This window comes from Telmatherina bonti (assembly GCF_933228915.1).
Source record: "Telmatherina bonti genome assembly, chromosome: 16".
NCBI lineage: Eukaryota > Metazoa > Chordata > Actinopteri > Atheriniformes > Telmatherinidae > Telmatherina > Telmatherina bonti.
This window is the reverse complement of record NC_136614.1, coordinates 18,568,498-18,586,852: the sequence shown is the minus strand read 5'-3', so window position 1 is coordinate 18,586,852 and position 18,355 is coordinate 18,568,498. Positions and strand designations below refer to the sequence as shown.

At 37.1% G+C, this 18,355-nt stretch overlaps 2 protein-coding genes across 2 annotated transcripts; one reads left to right on the top strand and one right to left on the bottom strand.

The window, feature by feature from the left end:
- Positions 1–470: 470 nt before the first annotated feature.
- LOC306767162 (protein ripply2-like) lies at positions 471–1,005 on the bottom strand (the record flags this gene model as incomplete). The annotated part of the gene is given in 3 exon segments (XM_079255084.1): positions 471–633; positions 739–819; positions 821–1,005. Coding segments are annotated over 3 exon segments (429 nt in total).
- A 9,780-nt stretch (positions 1,006–10,785) lies between these two features.
- Positions 10,786–12,396, top strand: LOC306767161 (melanocortin-2 receptor accessory protein 2A-like; the record flags this gene model as incomplete). Its single annotated transcript, XM_079255083.1, has 3 exons — positions 10,786–10,903; positions 11,349–11,448; positions 11,934–12,396. The coding sequence occupies 3 exons, from the start codon at positions 10,786–10,788 to the stop codon at positions 12,394–12,396; spliced, it is 681 nt and encodes a 226-aa protein (XP_079111209.1).
- Between the last annotated feature and the right edge of the window lie 5,959 nt (positions 12,397–18,355).

Sequence of the window (18,355 nt, the reverse complement as noted above, 5' to 3'; positions counted from 1 at the left end):
CATACGACTTTTTCAGTGCAAAGATGTTACAACTGTAGTGCAAAGCAGGAAGGGTCACTATATGTCACAGCTGAGAACTAAAAGACACTTGGGTGTTGATAGTTTAACAATTCGCTTTTTTTAAATGGAAATCTAAAAGAATGTGAAGCATGAAGCATCCGAGACAAACTAATTCAATAAAATCATACAAACCTCTTAGACTTCCTATTTTTCATATTATTTCTCTTTAGCGATAAATAATAAAATTTAATGATCAGTTAAATAAACCAACAAGCGGTATAACAACATTTATTCCATGCATTTTATTGCAATGATCAAAACACAGAAGAAGTAGAAATGATAAAGGAATAACTTAGCCACTTACATTACTGTTTGCCTTAGAAATGAGATTCTATTTACAGGTATTTACAGAAATAAATTAGGTGAAATATAAATATTATCACATTATGAAAGAGTTTCAAATGCCAAGTTTAGTTCTGCTCTTTTTCCACTTCCTCTTCTTCATCCTCGCCTTCTTCATCGCTGCTGGAGTCTTCATAGGGGCAGATGGTCGCTTGCACCGGATAGTTACGAAGAAGAATTTCTGCATCCCGATACAGGTAATCGAAACATCTCGCTTTTGGCCAAAATAGTCTTCAAAAAGTTAGAAAACAAAACAAGTTCATTGACATGATGCACTTAAAAAGAACCACTAACATGGAAAATCACGTTTAATTTGGTACATATAACTTAAATTACTTCACTGGATGGATGACTTGAGGAGCCTTGGCTTGTTTCGCATTAGAAAGGTCTTCAGGCACTGGATGAGCCTGAAAGTTTAAAACGAAAACCTTTGTCAGAGACTTCTCCGTTATATGCAAGATTTGTAAGCTCTAAATAGTTTAAACCTACCGTTGGAGCCGCTGTCTTATTTCCACTCCACGGTCTCCACAAATTGGACTGCTGGGTAGAATTATTCCCAGCATCAACAGATGGTAATCCACTGACTGGTGCGTTATTCTCCATGGCACAGTGTTGATCAGCTCTTCATAAAGTCCTTTTAGGATGAGGGGAAGTTAAAGCAGGAACCTCCTATTTATCAGGGTCTGGTGGTCTGTGCCAAATTGCGCTTTGACGCGTCCCCAAGTGTTTCCATGCGCCACGACGTGAAGGTGAGAAGTCGCACTTTAGCAAACAACGACCATATGGTCCTTTTACTTTCCTCTAACCTTGTCTAAAGACAATTCTCTCAAAGTTTTAATCTAATTCAAACTGGTTTTGTTGCTTTGGCCATGTGTTTAAAATCATAATATTTCCATTAATCTTATGATCAACATATGTAGCTAGATAAACTCAGAGTTTACATCTTGGTCATTACAAGGACTTGAGTTGTGAAAATGATGTTTGCACTAAACTGGCAACCCTGCAGGCGCAGTTTTCAGTATAAAGTCAACATTTGCGTTTGTTAATTAAACGTTTGTCACTTGAACGCTTGATCCCCTTAACCAACCTTATATCTGTCTGTCTGTGTGTCCATTTGGTTTGAGGTGTGAAGAAACACGTGCCCTGTTGCCTACTGAGCTCAGCAGAGTGATGGAGAGAGGCTCGTGGATCGTTTAAGGGGGCGTTGACACGCGCCAACCTTTTGTATACATAACAGGCAGGTATACATGGCGGGTCATCAGACACACTTTAACAGATGCATCTGTGCTGCTATGGTGAATCAAATATTGTGTTGTCGCCATCAGTTTTTGTTGAATCTTAAACCTCCTGAGTTATTTCCTCATTATGTGGAATAGCGGTTTTCCCAAGATGTACCTGCAGGGGGAGGTGTGGGGCTGCACGTTTGGATGTAATTATGGAAAAGCAGTCAAATTTGTAATGTATCTGCAATAATAAATAAATAAATAAGTACAGTGCAAGCTGACTGAGAGCACAGTGGACTCAATGACTAGGTGTGCCTGTTGTCATTTGACTGGTTATTTGAACAAATGGGAGTCACATTTACCAGCATCGGTTGTCACAGCAGTATGTCTGTTGTGAGAGTTTCTTTGCCTTTCTTTGCCTAAAGGTGAACTTTGCATGACCAACATTACATTTTGCCCACTATCTCTATCAACATCACAAAACCTCTCTCTCTCTCCGGGGAACAAGCATCAGAGCACAGCGCTAATAAGGTCCACACAGACTTCCATCTCTGCCTCAGTCTGTTTTTCAGCTTTGCAGCTAATTGGACTCACAGCTCTTCTCCTGGTTTCTTTTAGTCTTGCAATGTCATCGTGCCTTCTGTTAGGCTTTGAATATTCATCCCCATGTTCAGAGAAGTTTGGACACTGTGTGTGAATGTGCACAATGTTCAGGATATATATTAACTGAACATTATTTCATTCATGTTTCATTTAAAAAGAAAGGAAATTGCAATGCTGAAAGAGATAAATAGTGCTCATCTGATGGGTGTTGCCCATTTCATAATACTGGGCCAAAACAAAGGAAAAGATGTGTAAACTAATCAAAAACTTTATTTAAATCATTAACCAGCACAGTTTCTTGGCTAAAAGGTATTCAGCTAAATCCAGCATCAATGAGAGGATGCATTTGTGTGTAACCTTTCAGTGAAGGCACCTTGTACTGAATCATTATATGTGCAGTTTTTGGAGTAACACGTAGTGCAATGCAAATCACACCTTTTAAGGGAAATGGCTTGCTTGTTAACATTTCCCTGGAAAAGATGTGATTTGCAATGCACACTTGTGTGGTGTGTGTGTGTGTGTGTGTGTGTATAGGTCAAATAATACAAGAATAGTTAAATGTAATGAACATTTCCTCAACATGGGTCATAAAAAAGATACTTTGTGTATTATATAGATTTCATTGTGACAAATTCATAACACATCCGGACTAATATGTCAGAACAGAGCAAACTATGTCAAGAGAGTGAATAAATAAGAGACGAATACAAAAGAAGCAGGAACAGTAAATAGGAGGTCTCTACCTCTTATGAATGAAAAATTGAAAAACCCCGGAAATACTTCACAACAATTCAAATCAACCTTCCTGAAATAAAGTGCAAAAATGAACAACAAAAACAGAATCCATTCATCCTTGAAACCACTCAGAATTCAGGATAAAATAACTTCCTTCTATCTGATCATCTGTTCTAAAGTAAAATAGAGAAAAATTGGCATATTTTGAGACATTTATAGCAAAGAAAGGGCACACCTATGTTAGGGTGATAGTCTGCAATCTTACAGATATGCAGCATTTTTTCTGAAGCAACAATCATGAAGCTTGGTGTTGCTTTACAAAATGTCCATTTGTTTCTAGCTTGCATCTCTTTTGCCAGGTTTTTGTTTTTTTATTGTTGACCTATTTGCTTTTTACTTGAATAATTAACATCCCTAAATGCTGTTACTAATAAATGGAGTGATAATAAAGCTCATAATTCATATTTAAGGTTATCTCTGACAGTTAATTATGGACTTACCTGTTTATTCATACATTTGGGGGTTTCAGCTATTTTCAGAGTGAATGTGCATGTGTATCATCAACACCTTTTCCAATCCATTTTTTGCAGTTTGGTTGAGTTTTGTCAAACCAATGTTGCACTGTGTGACTTTAAACAAAGCATGCTCTCTAATGTTATCCTCCAGCAGCAGCAGAGCTTTTAAGACTTATCATTATTTTTCTATTACATGCGGGGAAAGGCTAAAACAAGGCACATGAAAAGTAAACTCTCTTTGGAACAACATTTGTAATGTGTAAAAACATGCTTTATTGGAGACTGAAGGGGTTTGTATAAAAGTTAGGTTCTAAACTGATCAGCAAAGTCATTCCTATTAGAAAGGGGTATGGAAGTCAAGTGATTTTTATGCTGACTGACAGTTTTAAAATAATTTAACAATATGTGATGCAGTAACTTAATCAGTGCATCCCCCGTGTCCATGTATTAAAGCTCTAACAAGTCCTGTATATCAGGCAGGTGATAGTCTGGTCACACAAGCTGTTAAATGTATGTCTGACGTTGACCTTTGCTATCTATACAGCAGTGTTTTTATTGTTAATTCTGGTAAACATTTCTCCATCAGACAACAGCAGGGGTAGAGTCCCGATTATTTAGTAAAGAACAGATGCTCACGGATACTGCCGCCCTCCCCAGCTTGCAGGTTGAGCTTGGTTTGTTTTCTTAACCCGCTAAAAAGTATTGATCACAGTAATTTAAAACTGTATTCAGTGATCAAGAATATTAAAAGGCTTTATTTCAGTTTTTGGTGGAATTTATAAAACTGTTGGAAAGTGTGTAAAACAGCAACAGGATAGAAATGCGTAACTGGCAAAACCTCGTAGTTTAAAGTTTTAAAACACATCTTTTGTTGATGTCAGCCTTACTGACATGAAAAAGTATCAAAGAATGCACATTTTTAACACATTGTGAAATAGTACAAGGTTCAGTGCTACAAACACAGTGTCTGTTAGAGGCATGCGTTTATTTCAACAGTGTTTTTATTTGTACTTTGATGGTAATTTAACTTTATTGATAAAAACCAAGGTCAAGACTAAAGGGCTCCCATCTACTGTCATTCTTTTAGATCTTAATCTTGCCTCAATAGAGTCGGTGTTGGAAAATAAAGTTTCTGACTGCAAAGAAAAGGCTTTATGCTTCCAGAATTATTTGAAGGAGCTCATTGCCAAAATGTACCTGCTACTCATGTAAATGTTTACTTTCATGTTAGATATAAAAATTAAATCAACAAGAAGGAAGTAAGACCTCTAATTTTCTCTCTAGGCAAAGAGGGAAAACGCACAAAGTCAGATCTCTATACAAACTCCAAAGGCACAAAGGTGGAGACAATTAGATCATTACAATAGAGAACAGGAGGGAAGCGTTAAAATGGTGGAAGCAAAAAAACACTGAATAAAAGTCACAGAAAAATAAGAAGACTGAATCCAAAGAACTAACATTTACATTGTCTCATGCTCTGGCAGACAACACTTGAATTATATTGTGTTTATTTAATAAATAATAATGTACCATATTCTTTTGTTATGACCTTTTGACGTGACATGGATGGATGGATGGATGGATGGATGGATCTTGCACATTGGTGGTTAGGGTTGTTTTTGCAAGCTATTTGTTTACATGTAAATGCCAAAGGCAAAGAGAGAGAATAGTTATAGAGAATGCTATCTAAAGTACAAAAAATATTATGTTAAGTGGACATTCATTCATTCATTCATTCATTCATTCATTCATTCATTATCCCAACCACTTAGTCCAATTAAGGGTCACAGGGAAGCTGGAGCCTATCCCAGCACTCTTTGGGCGAAAGGCAGGGTACACTCTGAAGAGCTCGCCAGTCCATCGCAGAGCGGGAAGTGGACATGTTTTTCTATATTATTTCACAAATGAGTTTGCTTTTTTTTATAGAAACCATTTGACCGCACTGCAGTTTTGCATTTGCACTTTATTCCAGACTCATGTGTTTAGTTAATCTTAGCCAACGATTTACCTTTCAATTTTAGCAAATGATCATGTTTTGACATAAAAAACTGCAGCATTTCAAAGCCACTGCATGAGATTCACTGACTTTTGACATATATTAAAATTTTATTCACAGACCACAATAGAAGATTCAATGCTAGCACATATCCGGAGGCTGCAACAATAGCTTAAAAAATAACTTGCTCTAATATTATTTGGGGTAAGATTGCCTCAGATTGTGCAGTAAAGCTTATATATACTGAACCTGTTGTGCCTGTAATTTATACACCTTTCTTCTACACAAAGACAATTGTGAGATATTGCATGATCAGTTTTTTGTTTTGTTTTTTTATACATTTGTATGTTGAGGCGACCGTTTCTTTTATGCCCTATCTTCAAAGGAAATCAGATGATCAATGACCACCGAGTCACAGAGCCTGGAGGTAAATAATTACACTCAGGCAACAGGGATAAGAATGCATCTTTCAGCCATCAATAATACAGTGAAGTTTTAATCAAACCTATTTGGTATTCCGATCTTCATCCTCAAGAAGCTGTGATTCAGTAGTGTTCTGGTACATAATCTTTATGGTACATAATCTTAAGGTTTGTACCTGATGCTATGTGATGTATGTATGCTGTCATAGATATTTACATTTCAGTTTAACGTAAAAGCAATGAGTTATTTTTCCAAGAATGGCTACGGAGAGGGTCAGGCTGATCCAAAGCCCAAGTAATTGAAGTCCAGAGTGTTCCCTAGGAAACCATCTGATGTTGGAAAAATAAAGTGTAGGTCGGCAGAAACATGGTTCAGAGAAAGATGTGATTAAAAAAAAAAAAAAAAAGATGCAATCAATTCAAAAAGAAATAATGAAATCTAAGAATAACATCAAAATATCAGAAACAAAGAAAAGAATGAAGTCAGGAAACTGTAGAAGTTGGCTGTTTTGTTGAATTTAGGATGTAATTAATTGATTTCTGCTTCTATTGTCTTGTTTACTCAGTGCTGTCTTTCTTATTCAATGAGCTTGCCTCCAAACACCATTCCTCTGTCACAAAGCAACCAAACTAAGAAAACCCCAAGCAAATGGATGTACTAAAAAAGTAGCACTTTCTCAATTGAGATCACAACATAAGAAAAATAATCTTTAAGGTTCATTTTTGAAATCAAAATAAGTTTGAAGTGAAAATGTGAGTTTACAGATCTGGATTTGAGCACTTGTGCAAAAGGAAGCCTTTGTTTGCTCACTTTAGTCATTTGTGTTGTTAGAAAGCTAAAAAGGGAAATAAATCCATTGCCACGCATATAATGGAAACATTTAGACAAGTGCATATGTAAATCTTTTTCTGTCTGAAAACAACAAGTATTAAAAGTTAGACTTTAAAGAAGAAACATGAAAAATTTGGATAATATTTCACTGCAAATAAATCAAAGGTAGGAGTTTATATCAACAACCTGCCCAGAATTATGTACTGCACGTAGCAACAATGCTGGCACAAAATCTATGAATATTTAACAGAATATGTTTAGGTATCTAAAGTGGTTTTATCTTCTCTGGAGAAGTCAAAATGCTGGGTGGTAGCAGCTTTAAAGATACAGCAAAATGTGATCGGCATGTAATTTTGCACAGTGTATAAAAAAGGAGCCAAATAAGCTTTAACAGAGAAACTTTTATTGACTCTGGTTTTGTGTAAAGTAGAGTATTTTGAGGCAAATTTTGAGAAGAAACTCGTTTTCTGTGTTGAATGGTGCTGAATCCCAATCAAAAGTCCATTTCTGTTAATCAGAGATGAGAGTCCAGCAGTCAGTCATTTAAATGCATCAGACATGCTCTTGGAAAGGTTTAAGCCTCACCTTACATCAGTGTGATGCATGAAGAAGGCTGTGATCATCATACGCTGATGACAGGGTGAGCTTTAACACTGGCAAGACTATTACTGTAACACTTGCATGTTTTCAAAACCCTCACTGTTCTCTGAAAAGAGAAGATAATTTTATTTCCTCCACAAGTGAAACAGTGTATTTTACATCTAAATGAAGACCTACAGCCTTTATATTTATTTCATTTGCAGTAATATAATTTTGCTCTTGGCTATGAAAGCAAAGTGAGATAGAAAACAGGGAGATTACTTTCAGAAACATTTTGGCTGACAAATAAAAAAAAATATTAATTATGCATGTACCAATCAGTGTTCTAAGAGTAAGAGAGGTTTTATACTAGATATAACTTTAAATGAGTGGCTAGGCACTGTCTGTATTCATCATGCCGCAAAAATTGAAAACAAAGCAGAAGATTTACAAGACACTACTTTAAAAACACCATCTTTTTCATGATTACAAACATAACACAACCATGACTCATCTATTAAATTAGAATTAATAAGGTTCACAGTAAAGAGCATGATTACCATTGTAATTAGATGCAGTTTATGTACTTTACTGAATGTCCAGCACATTTATTCAATCCTGGAACAAAAATCATCTGTCTTAACTGGGCTGGCAATGCAGTAAATTTAATTTCTGCTTAATATGTGGCTATATTTTTATCTCTCTACTAAATGGTACAACATCTGCGATGGACTGGCGACCTGTCCGGGGTGTACCCAGCCTCTCACCCGAAGGCTGCTCCCCCTTGCTCGGATTAAACTGGTTCAGAAAATGAATGAATGCATTAACAAATTAAATGAACAGTATTAAGCTGTTTGTATTTTATGTGGACATACAAGATAGCAGCATCACAAAAGGTACAGACACAGGTTCAACTTCAAGCTATCGCCTGAGCTCAGATGTCAATTAGATTAATAAAAGTTAATGAGATGGTATATTGTTTCACCTTTAATGTGTGTTATTTTTAAAGTCTACTATTATGTTAGCAGCAAGAAAAAGTCCAATTCATTAAAATATTAAACTAAATCAGGCGTGAACTTGACATCTAAGCTGCTGGTTACATTTGATAACAGATGAAGTCATTAGGGAGACTTACCTTGTTGGCATTCACACCAGACTATTTCATTATGTGCATAACACACACAGAGATTGGTAATCAGATGATGGAGTTAGTGGTGGATTCTCAGGGATGGAAATATAGTGATTCAAAACATAACATTTTATATCTCATATGAATTTAATTTCAATCCATTGTATAGTATAATAACACAAATTGAAGAAAAAAAATAAACATAAGGGCGGTAGAGGTTTTGTTTGGATCAGTTATGTTAGTAAATCTACACTCATGTTTGCATGTGTAAATAAAATTATGTTTGCTGTATATTTCTAAAACAATAAAGTATATTTCCATTCAGTCCCTAATGTTGCTGATTGGGCTGGTGATGCAATAAGCTTTCTCATGATGGAGTATGAGAGTCATGTTGACATCAGCAACCATTTGAGGCGCTTCTTTTTGATCAAAGCTCTTCTAAGATTCCCTGTGAAAACAGCAGTGCATTACATCTTTACAGATCACTACAACTAGAAGGGAACAAAGCAGATCCTGTGGGACGGTTCTGAGAGAGGCTGTGTTAAGGAAATATGCATTATTGATACTCAGAATAATATAAGAATGAAAAACGCTGTAAGCAAGCTTTGATGGAGTATTTTTTTACCATCCATTTTAGCTTTTAGGCAAATGGATGCAGACAAATAGACAAATAGAGTAAATATGTGTAATCTAGTCATGATAATGTATATGTTGTCTTTTTGTGAGTATCTTCATATCTGAAATGAAGCTTAAAAAATTAGAAGCATACACTTGAAAAGCTCATTATAGATTTTATTCTAGCTTGTATTTTTTTTCCATGTTATTTCATATGAAAGTCTGCCCCCATAAAATAACAGAAAGATGGGATGATATTAAAGTACATGAGGATTTTAATGGCACAGAAAGGCAGAGATAGCTGTGGGAGATTCAGAGAAGGCAGGTTGTGATGGAGTAAAGCAGAGAATAGAGCAGACTGACAGAAAGGTAAATCACCTGAGACACAGAGGAAATGTGTTCAAACCAAACCGCTTTGAAAATGTTAAAAATGCTTAAATAGAAATACAGCCTTTGGCAAGAAGTATCACAATGGGGGAAAAACACAGGTGATGACCTAAAAGACCCAGCAGGTAGAACACTGCAGGGCATAGCAAAAGATGGGATAACAAGCTCCAACTCAAGCAGGTTCTGAGGCCCTTTATTGTAATATCTGACCTCATCATACCAGTAAATACTGGCTTTTGTGGTGGATCCTGCTACATCAGGGACATTTGTAGCTAGCAATAAATTGATATATTACCTGATGGAGCAAAGCTGTAAACATGAGAAATATATATATATATATATATATATATATATATATATATATATATATATATATATATATATATATATATAGACATAGCCTACATGTATATATTTGAAGAGAGAGAGAAGAGAAAGAGATAATCAGTTTAAAACAACACAAATAATATTCAATGAAATCCTTTACTTTTCTGCAAGAAAAGAAGGGAACTTGGTTTTGAAGATGCAACATATCAAAACATGTCGGTTTTAAAAATTAAGGGTAAAATTATGGAGAAATTTGAAAGATCAATTAAAGGAAAATAGAAACATCTACAAGTTTAAAAGAATATACAAAATACAAATATTGCACATGTTAGAGCATGAAGTTAGTTGTGTAGTAAGTTGGAGGTTAGATATTGTAGCAACAGGGTAGTGGGCACTTTGAGTATCTGCCTACTCCTTTTCAGACATGGATTGAGATGTAAATATTGTAAATATTATTAATGACAAAACATGTTATTAAATAAACATCAGAAAAGGAGATTCTCTCTCTTTCTTTCTCTCTCTCTCTCTCTCTCTCTCTCTCTCTCTCTAACTCCCTCTCCTAGTTATGCTGGAAATACATGATGGATCGTAGACTGTTTACGTCTTGTTTAAAGCTTTTCTGCAGCAGGCTATTATCTCCCATCCAGGAGTAGTGCGCCCCCCCCACGCTGCTGGATAAACTGATGCGCACAGAGCTGCTCAACACAAGCCAGCTGCTTCACTTGCAGGACTTACATGACCATGACGGAGTTTTCGGGTAATGATAAAACGATGGATTGTCCTGCTCCGGGTTGCAATTTGGACGCTTTGTTGATGAATTACAGCTGGGAATAACATCCCATCCCAAGACGCCTCGCGGTAAATCTAACATTTTTAGCCTGTATATTTGTTTTCAACAACATATTTAATCCAATCCAGTGTACAGACTGCAGATTGCAAACTTGATGGATATAACATCCTGTTGATGTTATTCTTTCATTTATCTTCTGCTGTTAAGGTACGTAAAGATATCGGTGTGAAATGTCTGACTTCCACAACCGAAGCCAAACCAGCGCACGTCGCAGTGACTACGTCTGGCAGTATGAATATTATGATGACGAAGAGCCCGTGTCTTTTGAGGGACTCAAAGCGCACAGATGTAAGCTGATTTATCTACTGAGAGCACGTGCCAATATGCTGTTTCTCCTTTAAATAGCCTATTATAGACTATATGTGTGTGTGTATGTGGGAGGGTGTGCCTTTCAGTGGACTTTTAATTTATTAGAATTAATTTGTCCTGCATTATCTTTATTGCTTTAACTGGAAGGTGACGTGATAGCTTTAGAGTAACACAGGGAAGAATTTGTGCAGCATACCAGTAGTTTTTTTTTCTCCTTAGCCAATTATAAATCCACTTAATGAGACAAATTTGCCACAGGCTACTTAACAACCTGTATGCTGTAATTAAATTTTGAAGAACAAAATGTCTACTATAATTTTGGATTTATAGGCCTCTGGAAGAAACAATTCTGCAATTTGGAATGGTTATAAATGAAAGATTTTTACAGAGCACTCTCATAAGATGTCTCTCTCTGACCTTTCAGACTCCATCGTCATCGGCTTCTGGGTTGGACTGGCAGTATTTGTCATTTTCATGTTCTTTGTTCTCACGCTGCTCACGAAGACTGGAGCACCACATCAGGAGTGAGTTTAAGCCAGCTGCTTCCTTTAACTTTCAAATCTGGTCTCAGAACCGAGGAGAGCTTTACTTTTTCACATTAGAGAGTGGTGATGTCATGATGCGTGAGATGATGGTTAAAGGGTACTTCTGCTTATTGAAGCATAAGACTTTGTACTATGGGCAATATTAGGAGATAATATTTATTTTAGGAGCTGTTGGTACATTTCATCTCAAGCAGATACCACTGATTAAGACTATAAGTCCGTCTGGTAGTCGGAAAGATAGTGGGAGTTTATTTGTTAGCTATAAATAAATATATACCTTCTGCAACTCCATCATTTTCTCATAAGGCTGCTACATTATCAGTCATCAGTTTTCAGAGAGGCAAAACTAAATTGTTACCCATTGATGATATCAGAAGTCCTTCATATTCTCAGAGCCTTTGTGGGTTTTTTTTTTTTTGGTTTTTTTTTTATCTCACTTTGGATCTGTCTTTGATCCTTAACAGAAATCCAGACTCAGCTGAGAAGCATAATCGATCAGGAAGCTGCCTGGTAGACGTCAACGGCCATCAGGATGAAAACGATAAGGCCTTCTCTCGCCCGCTGTTAGCAGGCTCACGTTCATATTTTAATTTCTACATCAATGAGGAGGATCAGGGTCAAGGGAGGACAAGAGAAGGAGACAACAGGAGTTCTGCCAAACACAAAAGAGGTAGATGTATCAGTACATCTGGGATGGACGAGATGGAGGAGGACATGGAGGAAGTTGGGGTACACCAGCCTCTTAATGGAATAACAGAGGAGAGTAAGACGGACAGAGAATGTGCTTTCCTGTCTCACTTCAACATCCCTAACTTTGTGAACTTGGATCACAGTTCCACGCTTGGAGAGGATGATCTACTTTATGAGCCATCGGCTGTACTGGAGCGTCAGTCTCAAGCTCCCCATCTTCACTGTAACCTCCACTGAGGCTGCTTCGACAAAATAGCATCGCTATAGAGATCATGTAATGTCACTTGCTTTCTATTCAGTTGTCATTAATGAGAAGGCAGAGAGAAATATATGCCCCTTTGACAAATGTGAGTTTTTCCTGTAAAGCGATTGAATTTATTTGTAATGTTTTCAAAAAGCATCTCACTCACATTTACATGCAAGAGGGCACAAATTTTAGCCCACACGTCCATTTAAAGCAAAAATATGAAGTTATAAGGTAACATTTTCCTTCTGAAGATGAGATTGTTTTAGAAACTACAGCTGCCATTTTGAGTACTGAGGCTTAAATTTCCCTTTTGCTGCACCTGGACTCTACTTTCTACTTAACAGTGGGGTTACGTGGAAGAAAAGCTTTATTCATTCAGCTGTTTGTGCTTTCAACTTGTACCCAGCAGTTCTGGACTCTGGGCACTACACTTAAAAAATGTCAGCTGGTAGACCAACAACATGAAAAGTATAAAAAATAATGAATGTTGTCTTCAAATAAAATGCTCTCTGTTAAATAAAAAAGAAAGTAGAGTGTATTCCTATTTATTTTGTATGAGAAAAGGAAAAACATCTCAGTTCTTTGAAGTTTCAATATCATATGTCCCTTTTTCAACCTATTTACTCACAAATGTTAAATGTTGAATAAAGATTAAATTATTTTTAATATGAGCGTCAACATTTCTGTAGTGACAATCAAATGACATGACTGACTATTAAAATGTGCTCACATTCAGATTTGCAAATTCAAATCTAACACCAGAAAAGAATGTCTTAAAGTTGCATTGCTTATTTACATTGCTGTATATTGCAGTGGATCAAATTGTTGCATACTTTTATTCATCAAGGGAACACAAAAGACAAAATTTTCTTTAATCCTCACCTCAAAAAGGAATAGATTCCAACAAAGCCCCTTTCATTCTGTAAGAGAACATCAAATAAAAAAGATAAATCTGACGATGACAGCCCATCTTAAAAAGCCACAGACATCCTCAAACAAATTTAAGGTGAGTGTTTTGCACTATAACTCTCACTGTCACTGATGTAAATGTAAGTGAAAGTCTTTGGATTTACCTCAATATAATCCTATATAAAACAGACAGCCGAAGAATCTCAGAAACTATGCATGAAAATGGGTAAAATCTTCCTATACATCCTATAAAAGCACTGAAAGAGATGTCATGAGCTGAAGAATGGCTAGGAAAAGGGGAATGTTATGATTATAAACATTACCCTAGTTGGAAACTTGCCTGACAGAAATTTTTACCAGTCAGGTTAATGCTTTTTCAACACAAGCTACTCAAGCCACACAGCAGACCGACAAATTAACATGAAACTGATAAACACAATAGTCTTTTGCAGCTTAGAGCCAGATGCTTCCTTCAGGAGTCAGTGAAGCCGGAAACTGAGCTGTAAAAGGTTATTGATCTTACTTATGAGTCCAGATGAAGAAATAGAGTGGGATAGAATAGTTGTCTTGCAAACAAGAAGACCTAAAGTTTAACAGCAAATGAGCATTTAAATCAATCTTTGCATTGTCTTATATTTTCTTTCTAGTAAGATTTTATGTTATTTGAAATAAAACAGTTAAAATAAATTCAAATTTGTTTTGAACAACATCCGTTGATGATTATGCAGAAGAACATTACTAATTATCATTCATTCATTCATTTTCCGAACCGCTTATTCCAATTCAGGGTTGCGGGGAAGCTGGAGCCTATCCCAGCTGGCTTTGGGCGACAGGCAGGGTACACCCTGGACAGCTCGCCAGTCCATTGCAGGGCCACACAGAGAGATGAACAACCACACTCATGCTCACACTCACTCCTAGGGGCAATTTAGAGTAACCAATTAACCTATCATGCATGTCTTTGGATGGTGGGAGGAAGCTGGAGTACCTGGAGAGAACCCACGCATACATGGGGAGAACATGCAAACTCCACACAGAAAGGCCACTGACTAAACCAGCCAAGGATTGAACCAGCGACCTTCTTGCTGTGAGGCCACAGTGCTAACCACTGCGCCACTGTGCAGCCGCATTACTAATTATCATTATTACTTATCAGGACATTTATAACAGGAGCTACATCTCCACTTCTCGAGTGTTTATCATCTTCAGTGCAGGACTGATTCAACCCAAATCAGTCTTTCGTATTTTGACAAACAACTCATTAAATTATATCTGAGACGTGGCAGGCAACATAAATATAAAAATGATAACCTCTGCAGATGTTTTCATGTTTTCTGAAAGGCAGGCAGCAAATGTTATTTGTTTCCCAAAACCATTAGCAAGACAGGCTTCAAGGGCCTTTTGTCTAAACTCACCACAGGGAGCATGCTGTTCCACAAGTATTTTTGTGGATTATCATATTCTTACATAAACTGCAATTAAATATTTTCTAACCATACATGCTTTTAGAGAGAAAACAGCAAGAGATTAGTCAGAAAGCCTTCATTATATTTAAAAGCTACGGTTCTATTTGTCACATTTTCGGTCTTTCTCTTTCGTGTAGAATACCATGTGCAACACAAAGCACTTCTTTTTTTTACTGGTAAGAAAGATACAGCTAATCGTGATCACTGGACTGTCACTTCATCAGAAGTAGCAGGAAAGGGTGTTGTTGAGGCAAACATTTAGAAACAATGAAGCCCTGAAAAACAAGAAGTGTTTTCTAGCTCGCGTAGGGTGCTGGTTGCTTAGAAATGTGGGACATCAGAATTCAGACAATAGCAAGTAGTGTGCACAGCGAAAAGCTCAACGTGTGAGATTATAAATGATAAATAAACTTCATGTCTAAACAAGCTGAAGGACATGTTTAACTGGAGAACAGATCTGTAACACTTCGTAAATGAATCCCCGTTTTATTCAAAAGAAGCATTTTCCACATTTGAATTGCCGACATTTGAGCTGAAATGATCTACACATCAGTGGCAATGGTTGCTGTGGTGACGCAAAAGTTAATGGCTTGGAAGTAATCAATGGAGCAGCAGAAGATCACATTTTTGTTTACCATGTTCAGGCATGATGTGCCCATTCTCCAAAAGACAAGAGGGTTGACAGGTTGTTTGTAGAGAAATATTCAGCAAAAACTACTTTATTTGTGTATTAAATTTTCTACATTTTTCCACAATTTGGCCTCATATACTCGTGTCTGTGTAACTTTTGGCTTTAAAAACGACTCGATCCACACATTTGGACTTGTCTCTGAGGAGGCTGGAATCCAAGCTGTAGCGAGCATCAACCATCAGTGGGTGGCGCAACGGAGTAATACCACCCCCATTCTCAAGTCTCCTCTCCAAGGTTCCTTCCCATGGCTTTGTGGTTGCCAGTTGGTGGGTTAACTCAACAAACGAGCTGTCGCTTGGAGGGACATGCAAGGCTGGGGAAAAGCAAACATTTGGCAACATTTTAGTTTGAAAAATTAAATAGGGTAGGCAACACATTCATGTAACATAATTACAACATTCATGCCTCGATATGAGCGAGGACAATGCTATACATCAACTACAAAGAAAATGCCAGCCCAACTTTTGTTCTTTAATTAGATGTATTGCAAACATGCATAAAAAAAACAATAAAGACGTAAGCCTCCCACATAACACTATACACCTGTACATATGACTCATCTAAATAAGCTTTGATTGTGCATTAGCTTTGCATTGTTTATTTAAATGCCATGTTTATGACTCAGATGCATTTAACTAGCTCCATTCAAGAGGGAAACACTGTCTGCAACCTAACTATTGCACTGTATGTTACCTGTATATGCCTAACAACCAAGCTGGGTGCCTTAGTACAAAAACTATGACTCAAACACTCTCTAATAGGAGCTAGCAATAAGTCCATAACAAATCTAAGTTAAACATGCATCACAATTAAAAACATCTGAAACAAGTGGCCAAACTTACATCTAAAGCATAATTTAAGCTACTACTGGTCCCAGTAAATGATTTAGAGCCTTTTTTCATACTCATATATAGATAAGCCACCTTATAGAGTCAATTTAGTTGGTTATACAGAACAAACTCACACTACAGCTTCAATTAAATCTGAAAACTCCCCACAGAAGAGAGGAAAAAACATTAAGATGTGTGTAAAATACCAAGGAACTGTGCACAAAACCTTCTACCAGTTCTAGCACATCAGAAAAAGCCATTTACTAATGGGAGACTCAGTCTGGGTCCCATAACTATGAAAAATCTAATCTCCTTCTCTTTAGCTGACAGCAGCTGTTAACACATCCCCCCAGAGGCACACCAACAAAAGGAGGCCACTTGTAGAGAGCAGATGTCAGGTATGTGTGCCTGCAACTGGAGGGGAGAGACTAGAGCAGTGTTGGAAACCAGTTTTGACACACACAACTTTATTGTTCCTTGGATGATGCAGTTGCTGAATATCTTCTTTTTGCGCCACTAATCCTGACTGGACCGCCGGCTGCTCATTACTATGAAATTGGTGTAATTTGTTTGATTAGCTCAGATCCAGTAATGCTGGACTTCCATTCACCGTGACACAGATTTACTAATGTGAAATGTTTTTCTAAACATCTCTTCAAGCCACGCAGACCAATATAGGTTAGCAACTTGTGTTTGCAATGCTTTAAATGCAGAAAAAAAAAATCCCTGGTTACGTTTGCAAACAGACAACATGCAGGATAGAAAGGAGCTTTTAATTATCAACATTATTGATTTTTGAATTTATTTTGCAGTGAAGGAGTCTGTCAAAGGGAGGTGTAAATTTTTCATAGAATGGAGGAGACAGGTTTCAGCTGCTGCAGCTCATTAATAAGCTAGGAGATAGAAAAAAGAGAGGGGGTGTATTCATGACAGTGAGTGTGCTGCTCTACAGTTTGCTGTTTGTAAATGAAAGGAGCTGAAATACCAACAGACTTGAAGTCAGGTGCAATAAATAAAGAATTAAAATGGAATCAGATTTCTCTCTCCTGGCTTTCCTCCAAAGATCTGTGACTCATGCTATTTTTTACTAGCAAAAAGCGACCAGTTTTCTTCTGTCCTGTCATGGTTGCACAACAAACAAACCGCCATAGCTGACTGCTGTGTCAAGCAGCTTTAAGGCTCAGGGTGTGTTACCTGGCCCAGGCAGATTCCTCTGCTGCCTCTTCCCACTCGGAGGGGTGGGGGACTCAACATTTACAACAGTATCAATTCGAGGCAACACAGAAGTTAGCTGTGAAATTCCTTCATTTTAAACCACACTAAATATTAATAGGGGTAGTGCAGGTTGTGACTGAGGGGGGGGCAGGTTACCTCTGCAAAGCTCTGCAACAAGGTCTCATTCACATGAAAGCTTTGACAGCGGGCTGCATCTGATCGGTTTATTCCCTAAAAAGACGAGAGAGAGGCTGTAAACATGGTAAGATCTCGCTTTGTCTGAGTCGACGTGCTTGTGAAGAAATAAAAGTGTCGGCTCTTCGGTAGATAAGACTATTTGACTTGAATGGCAGCATCAGGACGACCGTTTAACTTTTACAGACAGCAGACTGCAGAAACTGTACCGGGTTTGTGAGGGCTGTCAAAACCAGCTTCATTTTATAGCTGGACAAAACACTTGAGACTTTCAAAAACTCTTAAGTTAAGCGTACGTTTTGATTTAAAAAACAAAACAAACAAACAAAAAAACTTATAGCAAGACTATTGTAATAGAAAAGACGTAAAAAAACACGTAAAAAAAAAAACAAAACAACTTATCTTTAAACAGGTAAAGACCACTCCCATATCAACGCGTTAGGTGGATGGTGGAGTTTTACATTGAGAAGAGAGACATTAAAACCATTATAACGTACTTAAGTCTGTTTTTGTTTCTTTATATAAATGCAAATTTAGATAATTGTAGAAATGATAAAGTCAGGACAAGTCAAAGAGTTACTTTGCTCCACCAAACTGCATGGAAAGTCTGACTTGAGCTGCTCGCCAAATGAAAACAGTGCAC